This window comes from Perissodus microlepis, chromosome 14, assembly GCF_051167445.1.
Source record: "Perissodus microlepis isolate ML-2025 ecotype Zambia chromosome 14, ASM5116744v1, whole genome shotgun sequence".
NCBI lineage: Eukaryota > Metazoa > Chordata > Actinopteri > Cichliformes > Cichlidae > Perissodus > Perissodus microlepis.
Genome location: NC_140474.1, coordinates 19,520,347 through 19,545,431, shown reverse-complemented (window position 1 = coordinate 19,545,431; position 25,085 = coordinate 19,520,347). Strand labels below are relative to the sequence as shown.

The 25,085-nt window shown below is 39.6% G+C and overlaps 1 protein-coding gene across 1 annotated transcript; it reads left to right on the top strand.

Annotated features, from left to right (window-relative positions):
* The first annotated feature begins 117 nt into the window (after nucleotides 1-117).
* On the top strand, nucleotides 118-24,222 carry unc119a1 (unc-119 lipid binding chaperone a1). The gene is made up of 5 exons (XM_084951445.1): nucleotides 118-488; nucleotides 18,690-18,803; nucleotides 19,003-19,096; nucleotides 22,867-23,039; nucleotides 23,144-24,222. The coding sequence occupies exons 1-5, from the start codon at nucleotides 365-367 to the stop codon at nucleotides 23,254-23,256; spliced, it is 618 nt and encodes a 205-aa protein (XP_084807571.1). The 5' UTR covers nucleotides 118-364; the 3' UTR covers nucleotides 23,257-24,222.
* Nucleotides 24,223-25,085: the final 863 nt, after the last annotated feature.

Genomic DNA, 25,085 nt, shown 5'->3' with positions numbered 1-25,085 from the left:
GCGCACGCACCGGCAGCGCATGACGAGGCGCGCAGACGGACAGCCACGCATCGCCGGTCGCTTTAAAGCCGCAGGATTTGGATTAAATAGCTGCGAGAGAGCCGATGAGGCTTGGAGGAGGAGGGAAGGAGGGAGGGAGCCGAGGGCTGATTTTTATCTTTTACCGGATCGAGAAGGGGAGGAGGCTCGGAGAATGAGTTATTCTTGTAGCAGAGCAGAGCCTATTTGCTGTACGGCGTATTAGCCATCGCGTAACTAAAGGCTTCGACGCAAGTAAATCGGCTCCTGCGGCGACGACGCCGAGAACATCAGAAAGCCTCAGTTCCTGCGAGGTCGAGCTCCGAACAACCCTCTCCTGCCGGACATGAAAGTGCAGCAAGGCTGCAACTCATCAGACATGGGCATCCCGGTTACAACCGAAGAAGAATTGCGCAAACACACCGTAATAACGCCCGAGGATGTGCTCGGGCTACAGAAGATCACCAAGAGTGAGTAACCCGCCGCAACTCGCACGATACGGGGGGATGAGTTCAGCCTTACTGTTAGATGGGATTAGTGCAGACCCATGTGCTCCTTCCTTGTTCGCGGTGTCTTTTTTTGTAAATGTGCTTTCCTTGTTGACAGATACCATGGACAGCGACTCTGACATAACCTCCGAGTGTTATAGCTTAAAAAAAAAGATTAACCACTTGTAATCAGTGTGCGTTTCAGTCAGTGTGCAGTTGTAGATTAGATGTCTCGTCCAATTGCAGTTGTATTTGCCGTGCAAAGTTTGACTGGTACTACTAATGCATCAGTGTGTGTGTGTGTGTGTGTGTGTGTGTGTGTGTGTGTGTGTGTGTGAATGCTTCCAGTTGTTTTGTTTTTTTTGTACCTCTGTGTTTGACTGTGTGGGCACTGAAAGAGACAGCAGGTGAGTGTAGGTGCTTCTAATGTGCGCCTCTCAACTCCCACTGCAGGGGAGGGGGGCCTGAGTAATGCTTACTACTCCCTCACCTCAAGATACCTGTGGCTCTGAGGTAACAGGTGGCCGGAGAGGTGATCCACTGATTATAGCTCCTCTCAGACAGTTGGAACAAAAACAAGACAGTGATACTATTAACTTGTTGTTTGTCATATATAACTGACACTTTCCACATTATGTAATGGAAGCAGGGAGGCCACAGAGGCTCTCCCCAGAACCAGGCCTGCTTTCCCAACACTTTAATAAACTTGTGCTGGAGAAGGGGAACAGTGAAAGCCTCTCTCACGTGTCTTCTTCTCACAAGGATGTTTCACGCAGGTGCTTTTAGTCCATCTATTGCATCTCTGTGGTGATCAAGGATGCACTATTATGAAACTGTACAATTTGTGGAGGTGGCTTGCGTGAAAACTTACAGTATAGTAACACTACTCGAGGCCTGCGACAGTTAGTGTGAGCAAAGAAATGTGATTAGCTGATTTTACTTTAGTTTTTTTGAGCCTCATCTTAACAACTTTAGGAGCAAATGTGACCAAACTGTTACTAATGACTGGAATATCCATATGCAGTATTAAACGATTGTGTGTGATGAAGCACTAAATCACACCCCAACTCAATGAGAAAAAAATATGCTAATCTAAACATTAGAGTTAAGATTTCCCAACTATTATTATGCAACAAGAAGGGATTTCAACAAGTGACTGATCTTTCGACAAAGTGAAAAGGCAAACAAATCCAATTTTTTTGCCTTTATTTTTATTTATTCAGTTCGGTTTAAGTCAAGCTCTCATTCTTTTCTCAAACAGTCACATGGATTTTCATCCAGTAACCCCTCAGAAGAGGAGAGGCAGTGCTCGGCCTGCATCAGCCTGATAATTCCTAAATCACTCGTGATGGTGCGGTAATCTCCGCTCTCCACTGACATGTAATCTGGATTATGTCAGAATGGCTGTAACAGCATTCTGCAGTGGAGCCATACACCTCAGGTAATTAATGACCCTGGAGACTAAGAATAAGCTTACAAATGTGCTTGCCACTCATTCATTTATTGAGCTGCACCCTGTTATAGACACGCGGTGTGGCTGTAATCCTCGATGGTGAAAGATGACTTTTTCAACCTGTCGTCAAGCCCTATTTCACACTGAGGTGTCCAAAAGTGGTTCCAAGTCCTAACCATTTAACAAAAAACACACACATACATATCCCACAGATAAGCACAGTTTCATATAATTTGGGTTATTGTTTTCTGCTGCAAGGGAAAGAAAATCTTTTCTAGAAAAGGCGTCTGCAGAAAATACCGCAGCCTGCTGTGAAAATGACTTCTCCTTTTGTGCTTTTGGGAAGCAAATGCCACCATTTTGGGGCAGCCCAGCTCCAGTCTGTCACGGTGGTTCAGTGCTGATAAGCAAGGCACAGCGCCTCATTGTCACACAGGCAGAACGGAGAAGCAATATAATCCAGGCAGATGAGAAACAGTGCTGTGACATGAAAAATGGCACATAATCAGTTCACTGTTTGCATTACAGATGATTTATGATATGGCTGCAGACGGACATGCTGTAAGCAGACTTACTGCTGACACTAAATTAATGTTGCGCTTGTAATCCTGTAACCTTATATCAAGAATTACTTATGGACAAGAGCGGTGTGAAATATGTTATTCTTGGTTATAATCAAACACAGATTTCTGAAAAAACGGGAGACTTAAATTTAAAATATTTGATCCTGTTACAGACATTTCTGGAAACATTCTATGTTTATTTAATTCTCTATTGTAGCCACTTTCCTGTCATCCACCATGTCTAACTATGTCTCCATGTAAGTGCACTTGAGTGCCGCAGAAAGGCAGTCAGGATTTCAGGCAAATTGTGCCTCTTGCTGAAAATGCATTTAAATTTCCAGCTGACAATTTAAAACATACAGTCCACAGTGAGATTACAGCTACCTGAGAGATCCAGATCCCTGAAATACTGCTGTTAGCAGGTGGAATCAGACAGAAAACGACCCTTTGTTGGAACGCTATGGGAAGGGTTGTGACTGTGGGTGTGTTTGGTTTATGATATCAGTGTGCAGCAGTGGATGCATTCACTGCTGCACACCAAAACCATAAAAATACTGAATCAGTCATTCATTACACTTCAGCTGTTTAAACAAATTATAACTGATTTGAACTGGTCTCTGTCAAAAGTTCTCATCCTCCACACCTGCACTGAATTAACTGTATTTAACGTTTACCTTTCCTTGTATTCTGCTGTTGATACAACCAATATACATAGCCAAACTTTCAAACACTGAGGTCATGATCAAAGATGGACTTACTGGTTTTGTTCTTCAGCCTGTTGTTGCACTGTACCTGATATGGATGAAAGAATGGAGTGCTAATTTATTAGCTAATGCTAGTTAGCGCAGTTAGCTGCAATCATAAACTGACAGCTACAATGCAAAGACACCCATACAGGCTAATTAGTGCTAATTTGAATGAATGAACATAATGATGGATACACTTCATGGATTTGCTTGGATGACAGAGCTACCAAACAACATAAATGCTCCAAAAGACACAAATACAGTAAAGAGGTTCAGTGGTGGTCTGGCGAGGAAGGAGCGGCTAGCAGGTCCAGCGGGCATGTGGTGTGGAGGTTTGCCGGACAACTTGGAGGCCAGTCAGTTAGACAGACTAACAGATCTTTATTTGGCTTTAACAGAACAAGACCAGACAAGCCAGGTCTCCACAGCTCTACCCTATTTGTACCTTAATGAGAATAAATACATATTATTTTCTCTTAGTTTTTAGGTACAACCATAAAGCTGAAAACCAGCCCAAAGAGAATTCAAAGCTATCACCACAGTGATTCTAAATTAGAAACATAAAATGGTAGAAACAAAGGCTTCAAACCTGATTGTCCATCACTGCTTTCATTACCTGTTGAAGATCAGGCTTTGGCTACTGGGCTGGGGTCAGCAAACATTCAGATTTAACATCATCCTGGGTTCTTTACTAGCTTTGCATTAGCATGTTGTCTCTGCAGGTGCTTGTGAAGCAGTATAATGCATTTGTTTCTGTCTTGGATGCAGTTTGCACTTTACCTTCTCTCTCTTGCCCTTCTGGGAACTAAAAATAAAAGTAATGTCCGCTGTAGACTTCACCGCTATTTTCCTCCTGCTACACATGAACTTTAAAAACTTTATCCATGCGGCACGCAGAGAAATGAAGACCTTTTGTAATGACATAATTGTAGCAAATGTAATTACTGAATTTAGTACAGTATTGCATTACATTATTGCATTGCTGTAAGCTTTTAGACTTTGTAACCTGTTGGAGTCAGTCTTGAGCAGCACACAGAGGAAGTGAAGATTTAGCCACTTACACGCTGGCTTTATTTTTCAGAGACCAGAGACGGTCCAGTCAGACGCTTCTAACACAAGCTTTTAGAGTCCGTGTTGTGTTGGCAGGTTAGCTATCAAAGCCATGACTTCGATCACATTTTATGGTGCTTAAGTTTCTGTTTTGTTTTCATAGAGAAATCATAATGTACCAAAATTCTTCTTAACAACCATGACATCCACAAAACAGCTGGAGCAGACAACCAGATAACAGCACAACTTTTAGAACTGTTTCTTAAATATGATCAAACAGCGATCATTTAACACAATTTTTGCTGGGTACTTACATTCATCATGTTACCAGGTAATGTGAAACTGTCCAGACTGCTTATGCAATTCAAAAATGCCTCAGCCCAGATTTGAACCCAAGCCCTTTTTGGCTGTGAGGTAACAGTACTAATCACTATGCTGCTCTTAAAACCACAATGTCCATTATGAATAGAATGACCACTAGATTTTACCACTTTTCAAGGTGACAGCTATCTTTAGTTGAGACAAAAGCACACATGCACACAGTAGAAGTTTAGTTTGTGTTGACTTTTTTTGCTTTCGATGTTGTTTCATTCATGTCCTAATTAGCCTGAAAAAGCAGATTGGTCAGTTTAAATCAGTTTGTCTATGCAGGTTTGAACATGGTAATCGCACTGGGTTGCAGACCAAAACAACCGCACCAAGACCACCTCCTCCAAAGGGTCTCAGTCTCCAGAGCGGTTCGTTTATGGTGTGAACGTGATCCTACCCTGATAATACTACTGTGTACTATAGATGAGCACAGGTCCAGAACACAGAACCTTCTTCCTGTATTTACTTTTGTAGTTCCCACCCCAGACACATCTGGCCAGTGAGCCGACTGAACATTCTCATGTGGTTAGTTTGCTACAAGTTTACAAAGTAGCTTTGGACCAAAGTAAGCAAACTATAGGTTTGAAAACACCCTTAGAGAGCTTTCATCCAGCTGTACCTGTTGTAATGGTCTCGTGAAGGATGGATGTAAAGTTTGGAACCTGACACTTCCCTTAGTTATCTTCAGTGTAAAAAATGTTAACACCTTCATGGGAAGAGAGGAGCATGACCACACTAGATGCTTTCTTAGACTGTGGGTCTTTTTACTCAAAGGATCACTTGTGTGTAATTTTGAATTATCCAGATGATTTACTCAAAGCGATCTTGCTCCTTTTACATTAATGGGCAATCAATTATTTGGCCTTAATAAGTCTGGGACACAGAGCAGCGCTTTATCTACATCGGGCGGGATTTCCACTCTGTGATGTGTGCCAGCACAATGGATACAGTTTTAATTAAAATTGATTGGTGCCGCCGGTTCTTAATCTCCCATGCACAGCTGTCGCAAGGTTATTCTTTCGGAGCGATCTGAAGCGCAGAGAGATGGCTTTTGAATCCACATCAGTCACCGGCACGGTCTCGTGAGGTGTCCCTCACATGAGTTTAGGCCTAATTTTTGCTTAAGCAATTGGATTATGGTAAACGTGCACTTGTATCGGGTCTAACGTGGTTACTGATCAATAACCTATGACTCTGTGCTTACTGGCTGGTGCTGGTATGTGTGTTAAGTCATATAATCAATTCTGATTGCTTGTGGATGACAAACCGTGAGAGCTGAAATAGAAAAATTACCACAGGTCAGGGTTTGGTGCTGAATAATTTCAGTTCAGTTGTGTATGATGCCACCAGAACCCTCACAGTGTAATAAACCTTTAGTTTTACTTGAAGATGAATTTAGACTCCCCAGCATAGCTAAGCTAAATGACAATCATCAGTGGAGCATCTGAATAAGTAATTGGAAAATATTCTGCTTATTCAGTAACATTAATATTCTTTCATGCCCCTTACAAATTGCAATCAGCAGTCTAGAAAAATTACTGTGGCTTCAAGAGACTGTATGAAAATAAATGTACTAAACATATGCTCGTAGCCATTCATGCTGGATCTCTGCTCATTTGCTCCACCTGATAGGAAGAATTTTCTGAAAGAGCCACATCAGATTAAAAATAGGTGATCCTAAACAGGATGTAGTCAACTTTACTCTCTGCTTTTCTGCTGAGCTGGAAGTCCTTTACTTATCGAGCCATTTGCGGAACTTAATCCATGTTTTATACGTGTTATAGAATCGTATTAATATATTGAGCACACAAAGGACTCTTTGTTCTTATGACTGAAGTAATAAAAACTCTAAATAATAACAGAAAAAATACCTTCTTTCATCTGTTCCCTTTAGGGCTCGCCACAGAGGTGCATGTCCTCCTTCATCTTGTCCACAAACTTCTTCTGTGGTCTTCCTTTTTTCCTCCTCCATCTTTAGCATTCGTTGTCCAATACTAGTAAAAAATGGGCGTTTTCTTCTGTTTACACCATCACTAAAATAGGACACTGCACTACTTTCAACACAATCACATTAATATCAACAACAAGAGCTTTTAACTTTTAAACTGACGAAGTTACTGTCCTTTTGATACACTCATTTCTAATTTTATCCATCCTGGTTGATCCCAATGAAAATCTTCACATCTTCAGCTCAGCCTCCTGTCTTGTTGTCAGTGCCTCCATCTCCAAACCATACAACAACACACAGCTGAAACCAGATATTCACATACACTTCAGAAAAAAACACAAAAAAAATTTTTTTCTTTACCATCAACAATCGAATGAGAGTAAACTTTTTTGTTTTAGATCAATAAATATTAACATATTTCCTGTATTTGTGAAACGTCAAAATAAAAAGAGAGAAAATTGTTATGTATTTTTTACTTTCATCAAAGCCAGAAGTATACATACACTAAGTTTATTGTGTCTTTAAAGAAAATGAAAACTCCAGATGATTCCATTCTGAGCTTGAGAAGTTCCTGATAGGTTAATTGAGTCCATTTGAGTTGGTGGCACATCTGTGGATGCATATAAAGGCATACCCCAATCACAGAGCCTTTCTTTGACATCATGGGAAAACAGGTCCACAAGTGTGGCTCATCTTTAGGTGCAATTTCCAGATGCCTGAAGGTCCAACGTTCATCCGTTAAGATATATAAAAAGCATGGGAACGTACAACCAATCATCTGGAAGGAGAGGAATGTTTCTTTGATGCGAAATGTGCGAATCACCCCCAGGACAACAGCAAAAGCCCTTGTGAAGATGCTGGCTGAAACTGATACGTCAGTGTCACTATCCATAACAAAACAAGTCCCGTAATACCAAAAGCTGAACGGTTACTCTGGGAGGATAAAAGCCATTACTTCAAAACCACCATTAAAAAAGCCAGACTACAGTTTGTAACTGCACATGGGGACAAAAATCTTAATTTCTTGAGACATGTCCTCTGGTCTGACGAATCAAAATTGAACTGTTCGGCCGTAATGATGAAAAAGGGGGAAGCTTCGAAGCCTCAAAACACCATCCCAACTGTGAAGTATGGAGGTGGCAGCATCATGTTGTGGGGCTGTTTTGCTGCAGAAGGGACTGGTGCACTTCACACAATAGAGGGCATCATGAGAAAAGAAAATTATGTGGACATATTAAAGCAACATCTGAAGACATCAGCCAGGAATTTAAAGCTTGGGCGCAAATTGGTCTTCCAAATGGACAATGACCCCAAGCACTACCTCCAAATTAGTTACAAAGTGCCTTAAGGACAACAAAGTCAAGGTATTGGAGTGGCCATCATAAAGCTCAATCCCATAGAAAATTTGTGGGTGGCACTGAAAAGGCGAGTGCGAGCAAGAAGGCCTACAAACCTGTACCAGTTACACCAGTTCTGTCAAGAGGAGTGGGACGAGATTCCAGCAAGCTATTGTAGAAAGCTTGTGGAAGGATACCAAAAACGTTTGACCAAGTGAAACAGTTTCAGGGCAAAACAAACACAAAGGAAGTATATGTATACTTCTGACTTTGATGAAAGTAATAAAAAAAATACATAACAATTTTCTCTTTCTTTCTTCAGACATTTCATAAATACAACAAATACGTTAATATTTATTGATCTAAAACAAGATCTGATTTGATCTTTGAGGGTAAAGAAAATGTTTTTATGTTTTTTTAAGTGTATGTAAATATCTGGTTTCATTTGCAGCAGGCCTCACTACCATCTTGTAAATCTTCTTCAACTAAAGGAAAAATAAAAGTATTTACATTAAAGTAGTATTAAATTTACACACTGTGTATATTGGGAGAAACTAGAGCCCCACAGTGCTGACTTATGCAGGCTATTTGTTAGATGTTTGCTGTGCTGAACTTCACTTTTTACCTATTATAACGAAAGAATTTCCCAGCTTTGAGATAAAAAAAAAAACTAAATTTTTTCTAATGTTATCTTAACGGAGGGACACGGCTTGTTACATATAAATTAGCCTACAGTAACATTGCTAACAGGTTTAAATAGTTAAAATCTTTCACCACATGTAATTACTCTGCAGTAGACTAGTTATATAGTGATTATTTGGTACTCTGACGTTGCATTTCTTTTTCAGTGTTACCAAGATTTTGTTGCATTCATGAAATTCGAGACCTAAAATAACTAAAAGCGTTTAGTTTGCTTATGTTTTATTATCAACAAAACAGAACAATTTTAAAGAAAAACAAACCGTATAGACCCACTTTAAAACAGAGTTAAGCCATTATGAGTTCTTCCCATGCTTGTGCTAAGGAATTAAATTAAAAGTAATGATAATAAGTTTGAGAAACAGATAAAAGTATTTGCTGAAATATAGGAAAATAGTAAAAGACATATTTCAAATTAATTCTGACAGAAGTCCAGCCACAGGTAAAGTATACCAGCAGCATCGGAGATGAAAGCAAACAAATCTGACCATCACTGTTAAGTTTCTTATGACACTTTTATTTTCAGTTCATAGCTAAGGACACTAAAACAGGACGTGTATAGATGTGCATCCATGCTAGCCACTGATACGGAGGTCTAGAGAATTTAAGAGGATCATTTTCTTAATCTAGTTTTCTTATCAGAGCCAAACGGGGCCACTGGAGACAGGTGGAAGGGCCACATATGGATCCAAAGCCACAGGTTGGAGGCCCATACTATAAGAGTTCAAATATTCATATCAGTGTGCTGCTGAATCTGCTGCTTTAAGCAGTCTCTATCTATTTGCAAGGTGATGCAGTTTTACAAGTTACAATAAACACATCAGTAGTTTTAAATATGTTTTTATATTTTGAGCTGTTTTGTTCTGCAGTTTAATTTGAGCTATTTTATGCACTTTTTTAAATGGATGATGTTCATGAAGAGAGGTGGAGTGTGTGTGTTTACTACCAGGCAGAGGTTATATCATACTCCATACTGAAGTGGTTCCACCTGAAGAACAGATGACCTACATTCAGTGTACATGTGTGCACTACCCTACAAATCAAACCTGCTGATCTTTGAGGATCTTTGCCTGCTATCAGCTAAAACACTCAGTTTATTTAAATGCAGGTTGAAGACTCACCTATTCTCAGCTGCATTTGAATAAAGCATCAAATCCACACTTTTAAGCTTAAATTTCAAAACTTACATTTTAACTACAGATTTTATCTACTGTTTTCTTTTTTTCAATCAATTTTAAATCATGCTTTTTATTTGTTTTTGTTTTTTAATGTCTCTGTAAAGCACTTTGAATCACCTTGTTGTTGAATTGTGCTATATAAATAAACTTGCCTTGCTAGCAAAAAAGAGAAATTATATGTTTAATTTCAGCATTTGCAGTTTTTGTAGGGATTTTACTTTTTTATTCTCTGAAGGCTAGTTTAGGCATAAAAGCTACTTTCAGCTGTTCTGTTACCACAAGGGGTCACCCCATTGGGTAGCACCGCATGTTTGCTCTGCATTGGCAGAGTTTTATGCCAGATTCCCTTCCTGAGGCAACCCCAGAAGGGATTTGTGCCTCCAGCTGGAACCAAACCAGCATGCTTGCAATTGCCAAGCAAATGTTTTAACCACTGCACCATAGCTAGGCATAAAGGGTGGAAAAGGAAAACAGCTGGCAGAGGTAACAACAATCACTCCTTGTAGTAAGCTAGGTGAATGCTATCATCTGTTTTCACTCCAACATCTTAAAAAGAAAACAAAGGGAAAAAAATTCTCAAATTTTCATTGCTTTGTGTGCTTTTATATGTGTGTGTGTGTGTGTGTGTGTGTGTGTGTGTGTGTGTGTGTGTGTGTGTGTGTGTACATAAAGTGCAATCAACATACATAAAGTGCCATTTTTCAATATGCCAAAAACTGGAATGCTAATATATTTGTGGGGGCAAAATGCCCGTCCTCACGAGTTTAAAGGTATTTTTGAGACTCAAAATGTGGGTTTTGTGTCAGGGTTACAACTAGTTTATGGTTAGGTTAGAGTTAGGCATTCATTTCTGATGGTTAGGGCAAGTGGCTAGGGAAGGCATTATGTCAATTGTTTGTCCTCACTAAGATATGAAAGCAAATGTCCACAAGATTATTTGTTATATCCACCCCTGAGAAGCTACAGACGACTCTGCTATTTTTATCCAAATCCGCCACGTGAACCAAAGTCAAGTGATTGGTGCACAAGCAGAAATTATGCAGGTAATTAAAGAACTTGCGTAACAAAATTGACATAAATATTTGATTAGTAACTGTAATGTGATTACTTAATTTAGGAACCATAGTGCATTGCAGACAAATGTAAAGAATTACCACCAGCACTGATCATAAGATACAGGAAGCCCCGGATCTTTTCCCCCCTCCTTTTTCTGGTTGGAGAAAGATAAGAGGAGAAAAATCTCATCTGCATTCAGCTGCTCAGAATGCAACCTCTCCATGAACCTCACCATTTGTCAGTTTGCCTGCAGGTTCTGTTAACTGAGAGACATGAAACAACCCGCCGCACTCAGGTGCACGATACATCATTACGTGAACTCCAACGTGTAATGCTAATGCCACAAGCAGCCAAAGGCTATGGATTTAAGGTGAAGACATGCAAACATGTTTTGCATTTTCCTTACTTGTGTTCTTAGATTTATTCAAAACAAGGTCTTAAAACTAATCAAAGGCCACGCAGTCAAAGAATGAGCCATGTGGAGTCAATCCCTGTGGCTGAAAGTCTGTAACTCCGGGCTAATCTCAGGGATTAGGGAGCTATAAGTGGCACCCGTCAGACAGGCTCTGGGAGTCTGAATGCAGGAGCACAGCATGACTCTTGACTTGGTGCTAATTTTACTCTCTGTAGAGGTGCTGCTGCCTCTTTTCAGGACTCTGTTGACAACTGAAAATTCATGTATTTAACAAAAGCCTGATGTTAGTCTAATAGCATGAGTCTGATTGTTATCCAAGAAATTAGATGTGTCGAGGTTAGAGTAAGATCCAAAAGGCAAAGGCAGAATTAAAGGCAGCCTTCCTGAGCTGGAAGATAATGACATGTTTCAGCAAAATGACAAGTACAGTAAGGTCTCATGTCACAAGTGGAGTCACTGTTTTCACTGCCACAGGATGTCTAATTTCTCCTGCACTTCAGGCACATCCTGCACAAACCTCTATAGGAGGAGGCCTCAGGCATACCTCCATTGGATCCCAGACGTGGTGCATTTCGTTTGCATACGACTGATGTCAAATCCGAGATGCTTTCCTTTGATTTGCTGCTGCACCTTGTTGTTGTGGAGCAGGCAGGTGGAACAGGAGAAGGAAAAAGACTGGCTAATCGAGCTAGTGCTCTATCACAAGGAGCGTTGCTAGGTGACAGTGTTGAAGGAAGTGAAGTGCAGCACTTTGTGTGTGTGTGTGTGTGTGTGTGTGTGTGTGTGTGTGTGTGTGTGTGTGTGTGTGCAAAAAGGAAAGAAGAGCAAACTGACGAATAGAACCATCATTTTAACCACATTTTTATGGATGTCCTGTCTTTACAATGATGGACGGTTATTTTCTTGTACTTTTTTCCTTGTTAGTGAGATGCTGTGTACAGGTTTCCTTTTTACAGCACCAGTAAAGCTACATGTTCAACAAGTTTTACTCTCTGGACAAAACTTACTGTGTGTAAAGCCTAAAATGTTCTATTTTAAGCTTATTCTTATTCCCCAGGTGTTAAATAATGCTGTTTTCTGAAAGTCACTTAGAGGTACATACAGTGCCCTTTAGCACTGTGTATTTGTGATGCGCTGATTGAAACAATAGTTAGATGACGGTCACTTCCCAATCCTCACATATGGATGCTTGCTCTAGACCTCTGTGTCACATTGACACAGAGCATAATTTTTTAAATGTGCAGGGGTAATCTTCATGGCTGGAATATGTTAAGATGCTGGCTTCAGCAGTAGTATTTTTCTTCCCATTAATCAGCAGTTATGTAACTTACAACAGACTCCTGAAACACCCCTCACAGGACACCTTAAAGAAAGCAGTCCAATGCCTTTAGATTGGTTGGGTAAACTCCCACACACCTTTAAATATCTTCCAAAGATACAACTGGTGGAGTAGCCCCTGACCAGGATGAAAACCATCCAGAGCAGAGTTAACTCCTAACTTAATTGCTTTCACAGACGATATATAAATAATTCCAAATGTGCTATAGTAGGTAGATTTGCCCCAGCTACATGTTTTCAGAAACCAGTCTGAGACCTATTTGTTTATACTGTACTTCTCTGTCTTTTTTTTATTTCATTTTCTTTCTCTTTTTTTGGTGTTCTAAATATGTTTCACAAACTGAAAATGACATTTTTCCTTCAGTTTGTGTGTTTTTCCCCTCACACCAAATTTTGTGTTCTCTAAACACCGAGCATGTGAAAAGGGCATATTTTATGACTACTACAAATCTCTGAAAGGCAGTCACCCATCATCAGTCAAGCTGCTCCATGTGCAGAGGCTGTGAAATCAAAGTGTGTTTTGTAGTGTGTAGTCTGAGCTTCATGCGACCGTAGGAGCACACAGAAGTGTGCGAATTCTTGCACTGCACTGGATGAAAGTGATTTCATTGGCTTTGCTATCAGATGAAACGCTCCATCTGTCTTTTTCATCAGGTTTGGCAAGAAGCCGTCTCTGATTCACAAAGTACATCTATCAGTCATCTGTCCACAAAGACAGCAAGTTTAGTAGCTGTTCAGAAAATACATTTAGAGCACTTGTCAGACAGATTTTGAGAAAAGAAAGGGCTATTTCACCAAAAATGATGAGTTCAGTTTTCCTTGAGGTTGCAGCATAAAAGATTCTTACTGGACAGAGGGAAAGAGCACTGACTTTGAGTTTTCAGTCAGTGTTCGTTCGATCAAAACAGCCAAAGGCGTTCTAGCAATGTTATAATATACTGTGAGTAAACTGTGGGAATAGTTCTGACCTAATCATTGATTTTGTATGCACAGTACTTTACAAACGTTTTGAACCACCCGTCATTTCTTATATATTTTGCTTCCGAGGAGCGAGATATAGTTCTCCAGGTTTTCTGAAGTCCTTTCAGTGTTTCTTTGGACATTGGCTGCTTTTTCACATAACTTCAGTCCAGTCCTTGTACCTGACCATTTTCAGAAGAATGTTTGTCTTATGAAACCTCAGTTGAAAGTTTTGGTTCAAATCAAGGAAGGAGAGAGGCCATCTGTAAAACACGGTAAAGGCTGTTATGGTTTGGAGCTGCATTTCAGCCAGTGGTGTTAGAGATCTTGTAAATATCGATGCGACTATAAAAGCAGAAAAGTATCATCAAATTTTGATCCACGGTCCAGTATCATTTGGAAATCATCTGATGGGCAATAGCTTAATTATTCAGCATCACAAACATCCTAAACACACTGCCAGTGCAGTAAAAGCATACCTGTCAGAATAACACATAGATGAACACTATCAGTCATGGATTGGCCTCCCCAGAGCCCGGACCTGAACATTATTGAAGTATGAGATCATCTTGACAAAGAACAGAACAAAAGGCAGACAACATCCAAAGAAGAGCTTTGAATATCCTTTAGGAAGCCTGGAGAACTATTCCTTAAAGAAATTACAAGACAGTTTAACAGGAGAGTTCAGACTGTGCTAAAGAATAAAGGCAGCCTTACCAAATACTGACATTCAGGCCTATTAGCATGGTAGCTATCTGTGCCTTATATGCTGTATTTCCATATACGTATGCTGATGTTTCAATAAGTCATTGCACCTATTTCCTGTTTTCATAGCAGAATATAAAGAAATCAAAGGTAGCTCAAGACTTCTGAATAGTGCAGTATGCATGTGAGAGTTTCCTTTTTAAGTTGATGGTTTAACCGTGTGAGCAGGGTAACACACTGATGGACTTCAGTGTAACATACCCAATACATCCTTCACTTTGAAAATAATGTCAAAGCTGCAATTACAGTAGCTATTTTAAGCTTTGGATCCTGAGTGTAAACACTTTCCTCTCTGACTCTGCTGCATCCCTGAAACAGTCATTTAGCTCAGGACCCTGACATGCTGTCATATTAAACATGAGCTGTAAATGGTTTGGGGGAGGTGAGAGAGGCTGTAGATACTTATGTTATTAGTGTGAGTAACGCAAACAAGCATCTAATCTCTGCAGCATGAAGAGCGTAGTTTTGCACTGTGTTAGATAACAGTATTTGATTCAGCTTTCAGCCAAGATGACGATTTCAGTTCTTGGGTTTATTTCAAAACGACTCCGCGCTAATCGCATCTAGGCCACATAGCATGCAGGCACTCTTTAAATCCTATGTGAAAGTTGCATTTGCAGCAGTAACATTAGGCTTATAGTAATGTTCCCAGTGTATATAAGCCCCTCACATTAAAAAACCACAGCACTAGAGGGCGCTGCAAATAAACACCCACTATCTATACTCTCACTGTTTCAGAAAGTAACCGAAAAATATTAAAACATAAAGGCAAAAATCTCTTGATCACGCCGTTATTCACTATGAAAATGGAAAGCCACTCCAATTTCAGAAAACACAAGCAATATAAAAATGCGGCAAAAACACACAAAAGAACAACAGAAATAGAAAAAAAAGCAGCAAAACCTCATAGAAAGGGGAAGCATTACCATGACGGACCAGCTGCGGAAGTGACAAGCTAACGGTAACTGTTTTAGTGACTAAACCAGGAGTTTGCGTTCATTCAGCCATTCTGTTCATGGTTTAGTGTCAAAGTATCCACATTAATCTATTAATAGCAAATTCATTTTTTTAAATGATCAAATATCCCAAATTGAATTACACTTAATGTTTAATGTGGTAACTGAATCCCCCTGGACTGTAGCTAACTCCGCATGACATTCCAGAAAGCTTGCACAGATTCCCAACCGAAAAACAAATGATGATTTACAGAATACACAACTGGGTTCCCAGCGTCAAGTTTTTACAGCTGTCTTCTTCTTCTTCTTCTTCTTCTTTTTTTTACAGTGCAGTTCACGTCTGAAGCTGGTCCGTCACATAATATTCTCCCAAAAACACTTCCGTTTTGTTTTGTCTGCTTTTGTGGTGTTTTTCCATTTTTCTTAAGTTGCAGTTTGTTTGACTTCACAGGGCCACCGTAGAAGATGACACGATCTCATTCACTTAAATATGAAAGCTCATAAAGTTTTTAACTCTATGCAAATTGTGAGTTAAAATACATGTCAGATGTTAGCATTGGTTGGAGTTTGAAAGAAACTCTAAAGAAACAAAGAGACTGTCCTTAGAAAAAATAATAAGGTCTGTTAAGTAATGGGTCTCACTTCACCACCTGTGTAAATCTCCATTAAAACCGTGCAAAATAAGGGATTTTCTTTAACTCCGGCATAACAGCATTCAGATTTCTTCTTTTTTAAGATTATTATTACTTTATCAACAAATTGATTGATTGATTATGATTATTATTGGTGTTCAGTAAATTTCACATTAAGTGTTGTGTGTTAACCTTTATGAAGAAGTCTATAAATACCTCAGAGCAGGTGGCTAAAGCCTGTGTGGCCCATCTGCTCCTTAACCCTCAGAAGGAAGGAGTCAAAGATGTAACTGTGCAGGTGTGTGTGTGTGTGTGTGTGTGTGTGTACAAATACATAGATCCATTCAAGTCAGGTGATAACGCAATTAGTGTAACGTATGTTTGTCTTTCTTAATGTATCATATGAAAGGCTCAGAGAGAAAGACCCTTCAACACTTACGCAACGTAAACAGCTAATAATACTTGCCCTTACCATACCCTAATGAGATACAGTGTGTGCGTTTGTGTGTGCGCTTCTCAAACAGTCAGTCCATGTGATGGTAAAACACAATAAGCCTCTTAGGTCTAATCCTGCCCCGTTGGGAAGGCAGTGTCTCACACATGCCATGCACACATAGGTGCACACATAGCGCCAACGTGGCCAAATCTGACAGTTCTTTGGTTTAATGCCATCAAAATCCTGAAAGAGAAAAGTGATAAAAAAAAAAACATTTATTGTTATTGTCGGAAAGCAACCTGTTTGGTCAACAATATTACAGGACAGTAAGAAAGTCATCATCATCATCATCTTTATTCATTAAGCATTCTAAAACAACCACAGGTGATGCAAAGTGCTGAACATTGGAACAAAATAATAAAATTATATAATACATTAATAAAAAACAAATGAAAGCAAAAAGCAAAGTAATTAATTAATTAGTTAGTAGCTAATTTAATTACAAGAAAAGCTAAGTCTCGCTGAGGCCGAAAATCAGAGGATAAAATTGGGGTTAAGACGTGTTTTAAAAGTGGACAGTGTGTGCGATTATCAAAATTCTTTATCGTAATTTAGATTTTCAGCACATGAGAGCAGCAAATGAGAGGTAACAGCATCCAAAATTATATGAGAATGAGAATGTTTGCTATGACCCTTCTGCCATACAATGTTTCTTTAAAAAAAAAAAAACAATAAAATAAAAATCAACAACACACAACAAAAAGGAGAAACTGAAGACATGTTAATGTAATGTGGCATATAAATGCACAGGAAGAGGAAGAGAGGAGAATTGCTTTTTGCACCATGGGAGGTCTCCCACCAGCCTGAATTTACAGCAGGAAAAACCAAGTTGTGGTCTAGAGCCATCCATAAGCTTCAAAAACAGCCCCAACGAGGCAAGATTTACAGTGCTGCTTTGGTGTCCAGTTGTAGATCCTAAGCAGGTATGCAACTGATGCAGTTCTCCAAACAATAACATGTAGCTTTGAGTTGATGATGCCCTGCATAGGTCAAATACAGAATAGTTGAAAAGTGCAGTCCAGAGCAGGAAAGTGGAAGGCAGATGAGTTCCCCATGAAAGAGAAAACCTTTGGTTGGCTCTAAAAGGCCCCTGAAAAGTCTAGAGAGAAACAACTAGAGAGAGAAAGCGAGATCATATTTCTCACATATGCGCTTCTCTTTATTATTTCCCAGTGTAATCCAGAATTGAATCCTTCTCTTCACATACAAAGGCTTGAATGATTAGGCGACATTGTCTGTGCTGCTCATAGGGGACTGTCAGATTGTTTGGGGCTTTTAAGGTATAAAACCTGAAGCAACTGTTATTGTTAGCTGCCAATATGAAAACTAAATACAACTGAAATTAATTAAATTGAACTGAATTGGGTGACTATGGGAAATTATTTTTGTTTGTAACACCGCTCCCAGGTGATTGTAGGATCCGTATCTTACAACACAAAGCACCTTTGCTTCTCTATATAAATGCATGTAGAAGTTGATCTGCAAAGCTGTCTGTAGGCTCTGCATAGAACCAGAGCAAAACTATGTTTAAGCCATTAAACTTTAGTTAATAGTTAAATAAAGAAAAGCTATTTCTAAACAACCCTAACATACAACTCATGCATACAATAATAGGATCACCATATTGTTTTCTGTATTGTTTTGTGAGATTTCTTTATCTGAAGGTAAGTATATGCATACTCAAACCAATCACAAAAACAATTCAATCACTCGCCAGAAATGAGGTTACATAACTGCCGCTGTCAAACCTGACTCTGGGCGTATCTTCCGGTGCACATAAGTACAAACATATGAGAGATTAGTGAGTTGCTTTGAAAGTTAGAAACTTTGAGTAACGTGTTTAGCTTCTGCTTTGTGTGTCTATCCTTTTGAGCGACTCAGACAATTCCCTGAACTCAGCGTGACCTGAACGTCTGTCTTGGCTTTCACTGAAGTAGCTGAAGTAGGGAGTTTTGTATTGTGACTTCTCTCGGCGCAGAGGAAGATAAAAACGTGCAAAAATGGCTTTCCTGGCACCGCTGTGATGTTACACCGGTGACTATTCTTCAGCGCAGAGCTGGCTTTTATGAATGTGAGACTGGTTCGGGCCTGCCTGTAACAACAGATATGACTGTTTCTTGGAGTGTAACAGAAGTCTGTGGTTAACTGACAGTTGGTTTTGTATCATGTACAAAAAAACAGAAGAACCTAAGACACATTTTTTTCTTTTTTTCTGTCTTCAGATTACCTCTGCTCTCCAGAAGAAAATGTCCACATGATCGACTTCACCAGATTTAAGATCCGTGACATGGAAACGGGGACTGTCCTCTTTGAGATCACCAAACCTCCGACACCAGGTGAGCTCCAACGTGCAGAAACTAGATAACACATTATATGGCAGGTCCAAAAACCTTCCAGTATGTCAGATGGTATATTGGTTCATCAGTTTAATAGGAAAAACCTGCACGCATATGTGCATAGCTCAAATAAGCCGAGCAAGGGCTGGAACTCAAAAAGCTGACTGCTTTTTGTTGTTTTTATTCATTTTGTCTTCAGCTGGCGGAAAAAAGCAGTGTGACCCCAATGCCGGCCGTTTTGTCCGATACCAGTTCACCCCGGCTTTCCTACAGCTGCGGCAGGTTGGAGCCACGTAAGTTCCCATGTGGTGTAATATCCGGTCAACCCTGCTGCTCCGACTGAGGGAACGTACCGGAAGTAGGATGTGTGTAGGCTCTGGTGTCAGGCAGCAGGCTGACAGCGATGAGTGTGAACATACAGAGTGGCCCAGCCCATCTGCTGAGTCAGGCACCAAGTAGCCAAAACTGCTCATCATGAGACTGAGTGCAGATTTCAAACCAAGACATCAACTGACTAATCTAAGCTGGGATTAGCCCTAAATTTGTTTCATTATTATTATTATTGGTAGCATCATTATTATTATTATTATTATTTGGATTATGTGTGTGTTAACCTGTAGAGTAAATGGTTTTAGTGCATTTGACAGCTGGATGGATGGACCCAAAATGTAGGCCTAAGAAAATGGAAAGTAAACTCAAAATCAACTTTGATGCTGTGTTTTTACTAAAATACAAAATAATGCAGGTCAAGAACAAACTTCCCAAAACTACAACTCTTCTAAGAAAACACACAAGGAGGAAAGACTGAGACAATAAATATACACCGGAGAGGAAACAGGTGGGAGGACAGCTGAAACCAATCAGAGATGGCGCAACAGGGGAAGTAGAATTAAATGCAAAGCACTAGTGACAGGAGACTATCAAAATAAGACAAGAAATAACTAACACTGAGACCAAGACTCAAATATACAATTATATAGTTAGGGCTGGATCCCTTTGTTAGTGTGCAATATGCTTAGGCTGCTTGGGACTTGGGACCATGATGCACTGGGTTTTTCTTCTTCATTCACCTTTTTTCACTCCGCATTTAATCATTAGTTATTCATCTCTGTGTTTTCCACAATGTGCCTTTTGTCCTGTCTTCTCCCCCTCGTCCTCAATTGGTCGCAGCAGATGGCTTCCCTTCCCTGAGCCTGAAGTTTCTTCCTGTTAAAAGGGAGTTTTTCCTTCCCACTTTCGCCAAGTACTTGCTCATGGAGGTAGTCTTTTTGTAGGTATATATAAAGCACCTTGAGGTGGCTGCTGTTGTAATTGCTGTTCTATATAAATGAAATTGAATTGAAAAGAGGTCAAAACATAAGATGGATGGAGCAGAATTTGGAATACAAAAGGGAATTTAAAAACCTATCGTCAGCTAAAACAAGCAGGGAACTAAAGGCACAGATAAGAAATCATAAACACAAGGAAAGTAAAACTAACAACATAAACAGAGAGCTCCTATCTGAAAACCAAAAGGAAGTCATAAACCCATAAAACACAGACCAAACCTAAAGGTCTTTGCAACAAAGGGTCAGAACTAAAGTCGTGAAAACAACAACCAAGATTGAAAAAAAAGACCCATAAACACTAAGAAATACAGCAAGCTAAATATCAATATGATAGAGTATAGGAACATAAAACAAGATAAGAATACAAAATTAGAGAAAACCCAAAACTCCCCAAAACTCAAAACCCCTGACAATCTTCATTTTTTAATTTTATAACTTCTATTTATCCTTTTTAACATTTCTAATCACATTTAATCCACCAAACTATGTTTTTTAAGCCTCCTTTATGGGTGTGCTCCAGAGCAAGCTAAACAAAACCAGGCCTTCTTTGCATTACCTGGCTTAACAAAATCTGAAACCTCAGTCAGAGATAACAGGTATCACGACCATGATTATCGACTCTCTTATTTAACTCAGACTTTCTGCTTCAGGCTCACATAAAAGGGGGCGTTTGATGTGTTGTTTCACTCTTCTTCCAAGCAAAAAGGGGATCGATGGCACATGGTCTGCTCCAATCAGAGACATTATCAGAGGAACAGGTGATGGAGATGTATGCAGAATGTAAAAATATAACAGTAAAGAATAATTAAGACAAGAGAGCAGTGCAGAGTGTTGTAAGTAAAGTGATTTGCTCATCACAACAGCATAAAAATAATAAAGATATTCATTAAAGTTAATGTGTTTATTTTTTCACTGCTATTTATTTCTAATGTGAAAGCTACTTGTTAGAGCTCTGAAGCAACCAATGCAATTAAACACTAAAGGCTACACAGCGTGTTCAGATCTGACACTCTCCCATAACCTAATAAAGGAGACTTGCATCCTTTCTGCTTCCATAGGAATTAAGAGGCTTTAGTAGCAGCCAGGTGCTGCTTATTGGATGTCTGTGAACTTCAGGCCCTCAGACTGTGCTGCATTAAAAACAGACATGATTCTGTCAGGAATCAGGAACTCTTCCAGAAATCGTTCTCTTTGATCACAGTTTGTTGTGAATTCCACAAATCAGTCTAAAAAGACATATCCATCCATAATGTAGAAACACCACCATATTCTTCTCCTAAAAGTCCAGCAGCTGCTCTCCTCAGTTCCTACATTTTACAAACTGTTATAAGAAGTAGGGCTGCCACAAACGATTATTTTGATAGTCGACTAGTCACCGATTATTTTTGCGATTAGTCGACTAATCAGATCATCATCCATTAGACGTAAAACGTACAGCTTATTGCACCAGCAGCATCTGCTCTTATATAACTATCATTAGCTTACAGCTTTAAGTGTTTAAGGTATGTGCTAACTAAAAATAAAGACAAGATGATAGTTTATTGAATTTTAATGAAATTTGCAGATTGCTTCGGTGAAGTTTAATAAACTCCTTGCTATCTAAAATATAACAGGACACCGGAGTATATTCTCGAGCATCTCACATTTCTGATAATCAGCTGTCTGCTTGACGTTTATTCAGCTGTGTAAAAACTATAACTTTAATCTCAGCCAAACCAATTTACTCAGGAACAAATAAAATACTAAAAAAAGCCAAACAATAACATTTTTAAGTTATCTAAGTGACTTATGTATGTTTAACCTGAGTAGCGAAAGACAGCGTGGGTTTGAAAACGATTTGCTGGGAGTCCGGTGTTCTCACGGGCTCTAGTGAGCCTCGCCCCCGGCTAGCTATCGAGCTAGTGGGTAACAGACGTCTCCGAAAACGTCGGAGCGCTTTTGAAAATATGTGGTGTCTTGATAAACTGAGCAGGTATTTGAGGTTTACACAGTTACATTCTCGCCTGAAAATATGTTAAACGTTTATTTTGTGACCCAGAAAGAATAATAAGAGTAATATTAAAACTAACTAGCTGCCGCCATTGTTGACAACTGCGCTGAGCCGCGCTGTGAATTCTGGGACACAGCTTCTTCTTCTTCGGGGTTTAACGGCAGCTGGCATCCTTGTACATGCAGTGCTGCCATCTTCTGTTTCAGTCCGTTATTACACTCTTAAATCCTACTACTTATTCCTGCGTCTTTCAGGATCTTACAAAGCTTCAAACGATGCGTCGACTATTAAATCAGTCGTCGACGATTTTGATAGTCGACGTAATCGTGACTAGTCGACTAATCGTGGCAGCCCTAATAAGAAGAGGTGATGTTACACGGTGGTGAACACAAACCCTGTCCCAAATTTTTCCAGACGTGCTGCTGCCATCAAATTCAAAACAAGCTTTTTCTTAAGATGTTAAATTTTCTCAGGTTAAGTCCTTGATATGTTTTCTGTGTTCTGTTGTGAGTAAAATATGGAATTTCTGAGATTTGCAAATAATTGCATTCAGTTTTATTCACGTTTTAAGCAGCCACCCTTTTGGAATTGGGTTTGCAGATAATCTAGATTGATTGTTATTAGGCTTTTCCCTTGTTGCGTTCTTACAACTGTTATCATAAGTATCAAAAGCAGCGACAGCAGTTTGTATTTCCATTCCCTTACTCGTTGGTGGGTGTATTTTGTCCCTTTTGTGTCTCTGTAGAGTGGAGTTCACAGTTGGTGACACCCCCATCAACAACTTCCGTATGATTGAGAGACACTACTTCCGCGATCAGCTGCTAAAGAGTTTTGATTTTGAGTTTGGCTTCTGCATGCCCAGCAGCAAGAACACATGCGAGCACATTTATGAGTTCCCCACGCTGTCCGAGGAAATGAGTGAGTGTCACACACTCCGACGCACTCGAGACAAATACCCCACCCCATGTTTAGATGGATTTGATGTTTTAGAACGCTGTGTGCTGTCTCTCTCCCCCTCTCAGTGCGTGAGATGATCCTGCACCCTTACGAGACGCAGTCTGACAGCTTCTACTTTGTGGACAACAAGCTGGTGATGCACAACAAGGCAGATTATTCCTACAGCGGAGGGCCGTAGGAAAGCCTCCATCCTGCAACAACCCTCCACCATTTCTCTCTTTCTCCTTCCCTGTTTTAGACATTTTCGATAATCCAGCTATCACTTCAGGACCAGAAACAGATGAACTGATGGACAAATCACTGGCATTAAATACTCATGTCTCCCTCCCTGTTAAGCTCCATGCATTTCCATTCAGGTACTGAGCTGCCCGGCCAATCAGATTTCTCCCTTTGCCTCTTTTTTTTTTTTTTTTTTTTGCAGAAACACTGAATTCTGCCAGTTTTATCCTCAGTTTGCATCAGCGTGCGTGAGTGAGTGTGTGGGCAGGAAACACATGCAGTGTCTGTACATAGTGTGGATTTCTGTCTGTATATGTGGGTTCCAGTTTCTCATCAGGAAAACTTTTTTTTTATTTTGTGTGTTTTGGAAGAGAAACCGAAGTCAAACAGACGAGGCGGAAACACAGAATGAGACAAAGGAGGAAATGAAATTGCCCTAAAAGCAGTAAGAATAAAAAAATCAGATGTATATTTACAGTATATAGTTTGTATAGGAGTCTCACTGTATTTGTACTGCAGAGGTTCAGAGAAGTCTTTGTAGTGGCACACGCTTCTGAATGATTCGGTCCTCCTCCTGTGATCTGCCATCGTTCAGTTGAATGACGGCACTGTGTACTCTGTCTTTGTGAATGTGTCACTTGTTGTCATGTCATTTTCATGTCTGTAGTACTACTACTACTACTGTAGTGCGTGAGGAGTATTTTTTAAATAAATAGCCATTTTGGAAAAAGTGTCAGAGAGTTACACTAGCCCAAAGTCAGATACCAATTTTGATATCCAGTACGATCTCTGTAGTACTGAGCACTGTGTATACTTTAATTACAATAAATGTTTTAAGCAAAAAAAATAATAAAAGTATGTAAAAAAGTTTTGACAACCAAAATTCCACAACTGCAATAAATGTGGGATTTTTGTGGGACCTTGATATTTGCTGTTTTTTTTTTTTTTTCATTAACAGTGAGGTTCACTCCAAATACACCCACTAAAAAAGAAAAAAGACCTAAAGTTGAGGTACAGACGATACAAATATAAATTCCCTAGACTGCAGACTTTCCATTTAACATCCTCAACACTTTAAGATCCGCAGGTCATTTGTGTGCTTTTATTTGGAATTCTTCTTCCTTTGACTTATTTGATGTAGAAAACAGTCAAATACACACAGAAAGTAAAGCATGTCCAAAGATTATTCCTAACACGCAACAAGCAAAATGTGTTTTTGTCGCCATCTTCTGTAGCAACAGTCTTACTGCACCGTTATTATTGCATCTCCCACTGTATCACTCATCAATCATCAGCATCTTTTCTTTCTTTTTTTCTCTCAGCACATACTGTGCATGGTTCGAGCCAGTGAGTACATGATACACAGACTCTGGTCAATGGTGTGTAAACATGAAACAACAAGGGGTTTTTTGGACACCCAAAGGCAGTGGAAACCTTTCAGAGCAAAATTAGCAACCATGTAAGGTCATATTTTCAACCACCTGGTTTCATCCAAATATCTATCATCGACAGAATATTCTAACAGTTTCCAACTGTTTTCTTCTAATAGCAGGTAAAAGCAGATGTAACTAATCACATTAATGAAGCTTGGTGCTGTTCTGCTTAGAAACTAAGCCTTCATTAATGTGATTAGTAACACCTGCCTTATCTTGCTGACTAGTTCAAGTCAAAAACAGCTGCTGTGAAGAAGGTTTGTTGTGTTTGTTTGCTGCTTGTTGCTGATCCGGGAGTGAGCCGCAGGAAGAAACAATGAACCAAAACAGGAAATCTTTAAGTACGACAGTTCAG

Excerpts from the sequence above, each read along its gene's own strand:
- unc119a1 (XM_084951445.1), top strand. The coding sequence starts at position 365 with ATGAAAGTGCAGCAAGGCTGCAACTCATCAGACATGGGCATCCCGGTT. Across the intron at positions 489-18,689 it reads GCTACAGAAGATCACCAAGA|ATTACCTCTGCTCTCCAGAA; the intron begins GTGAGTAACCCG and ends TTCTGTCTTCAG. Across the intron at positions 23,040-23,143 it reads CACGCTGTCCGAGGAAATGA|TGCGTGAGATGATCCTGCAC; the intron begins GTGAGTGTCACA and ends TCCCCCTCTCAG.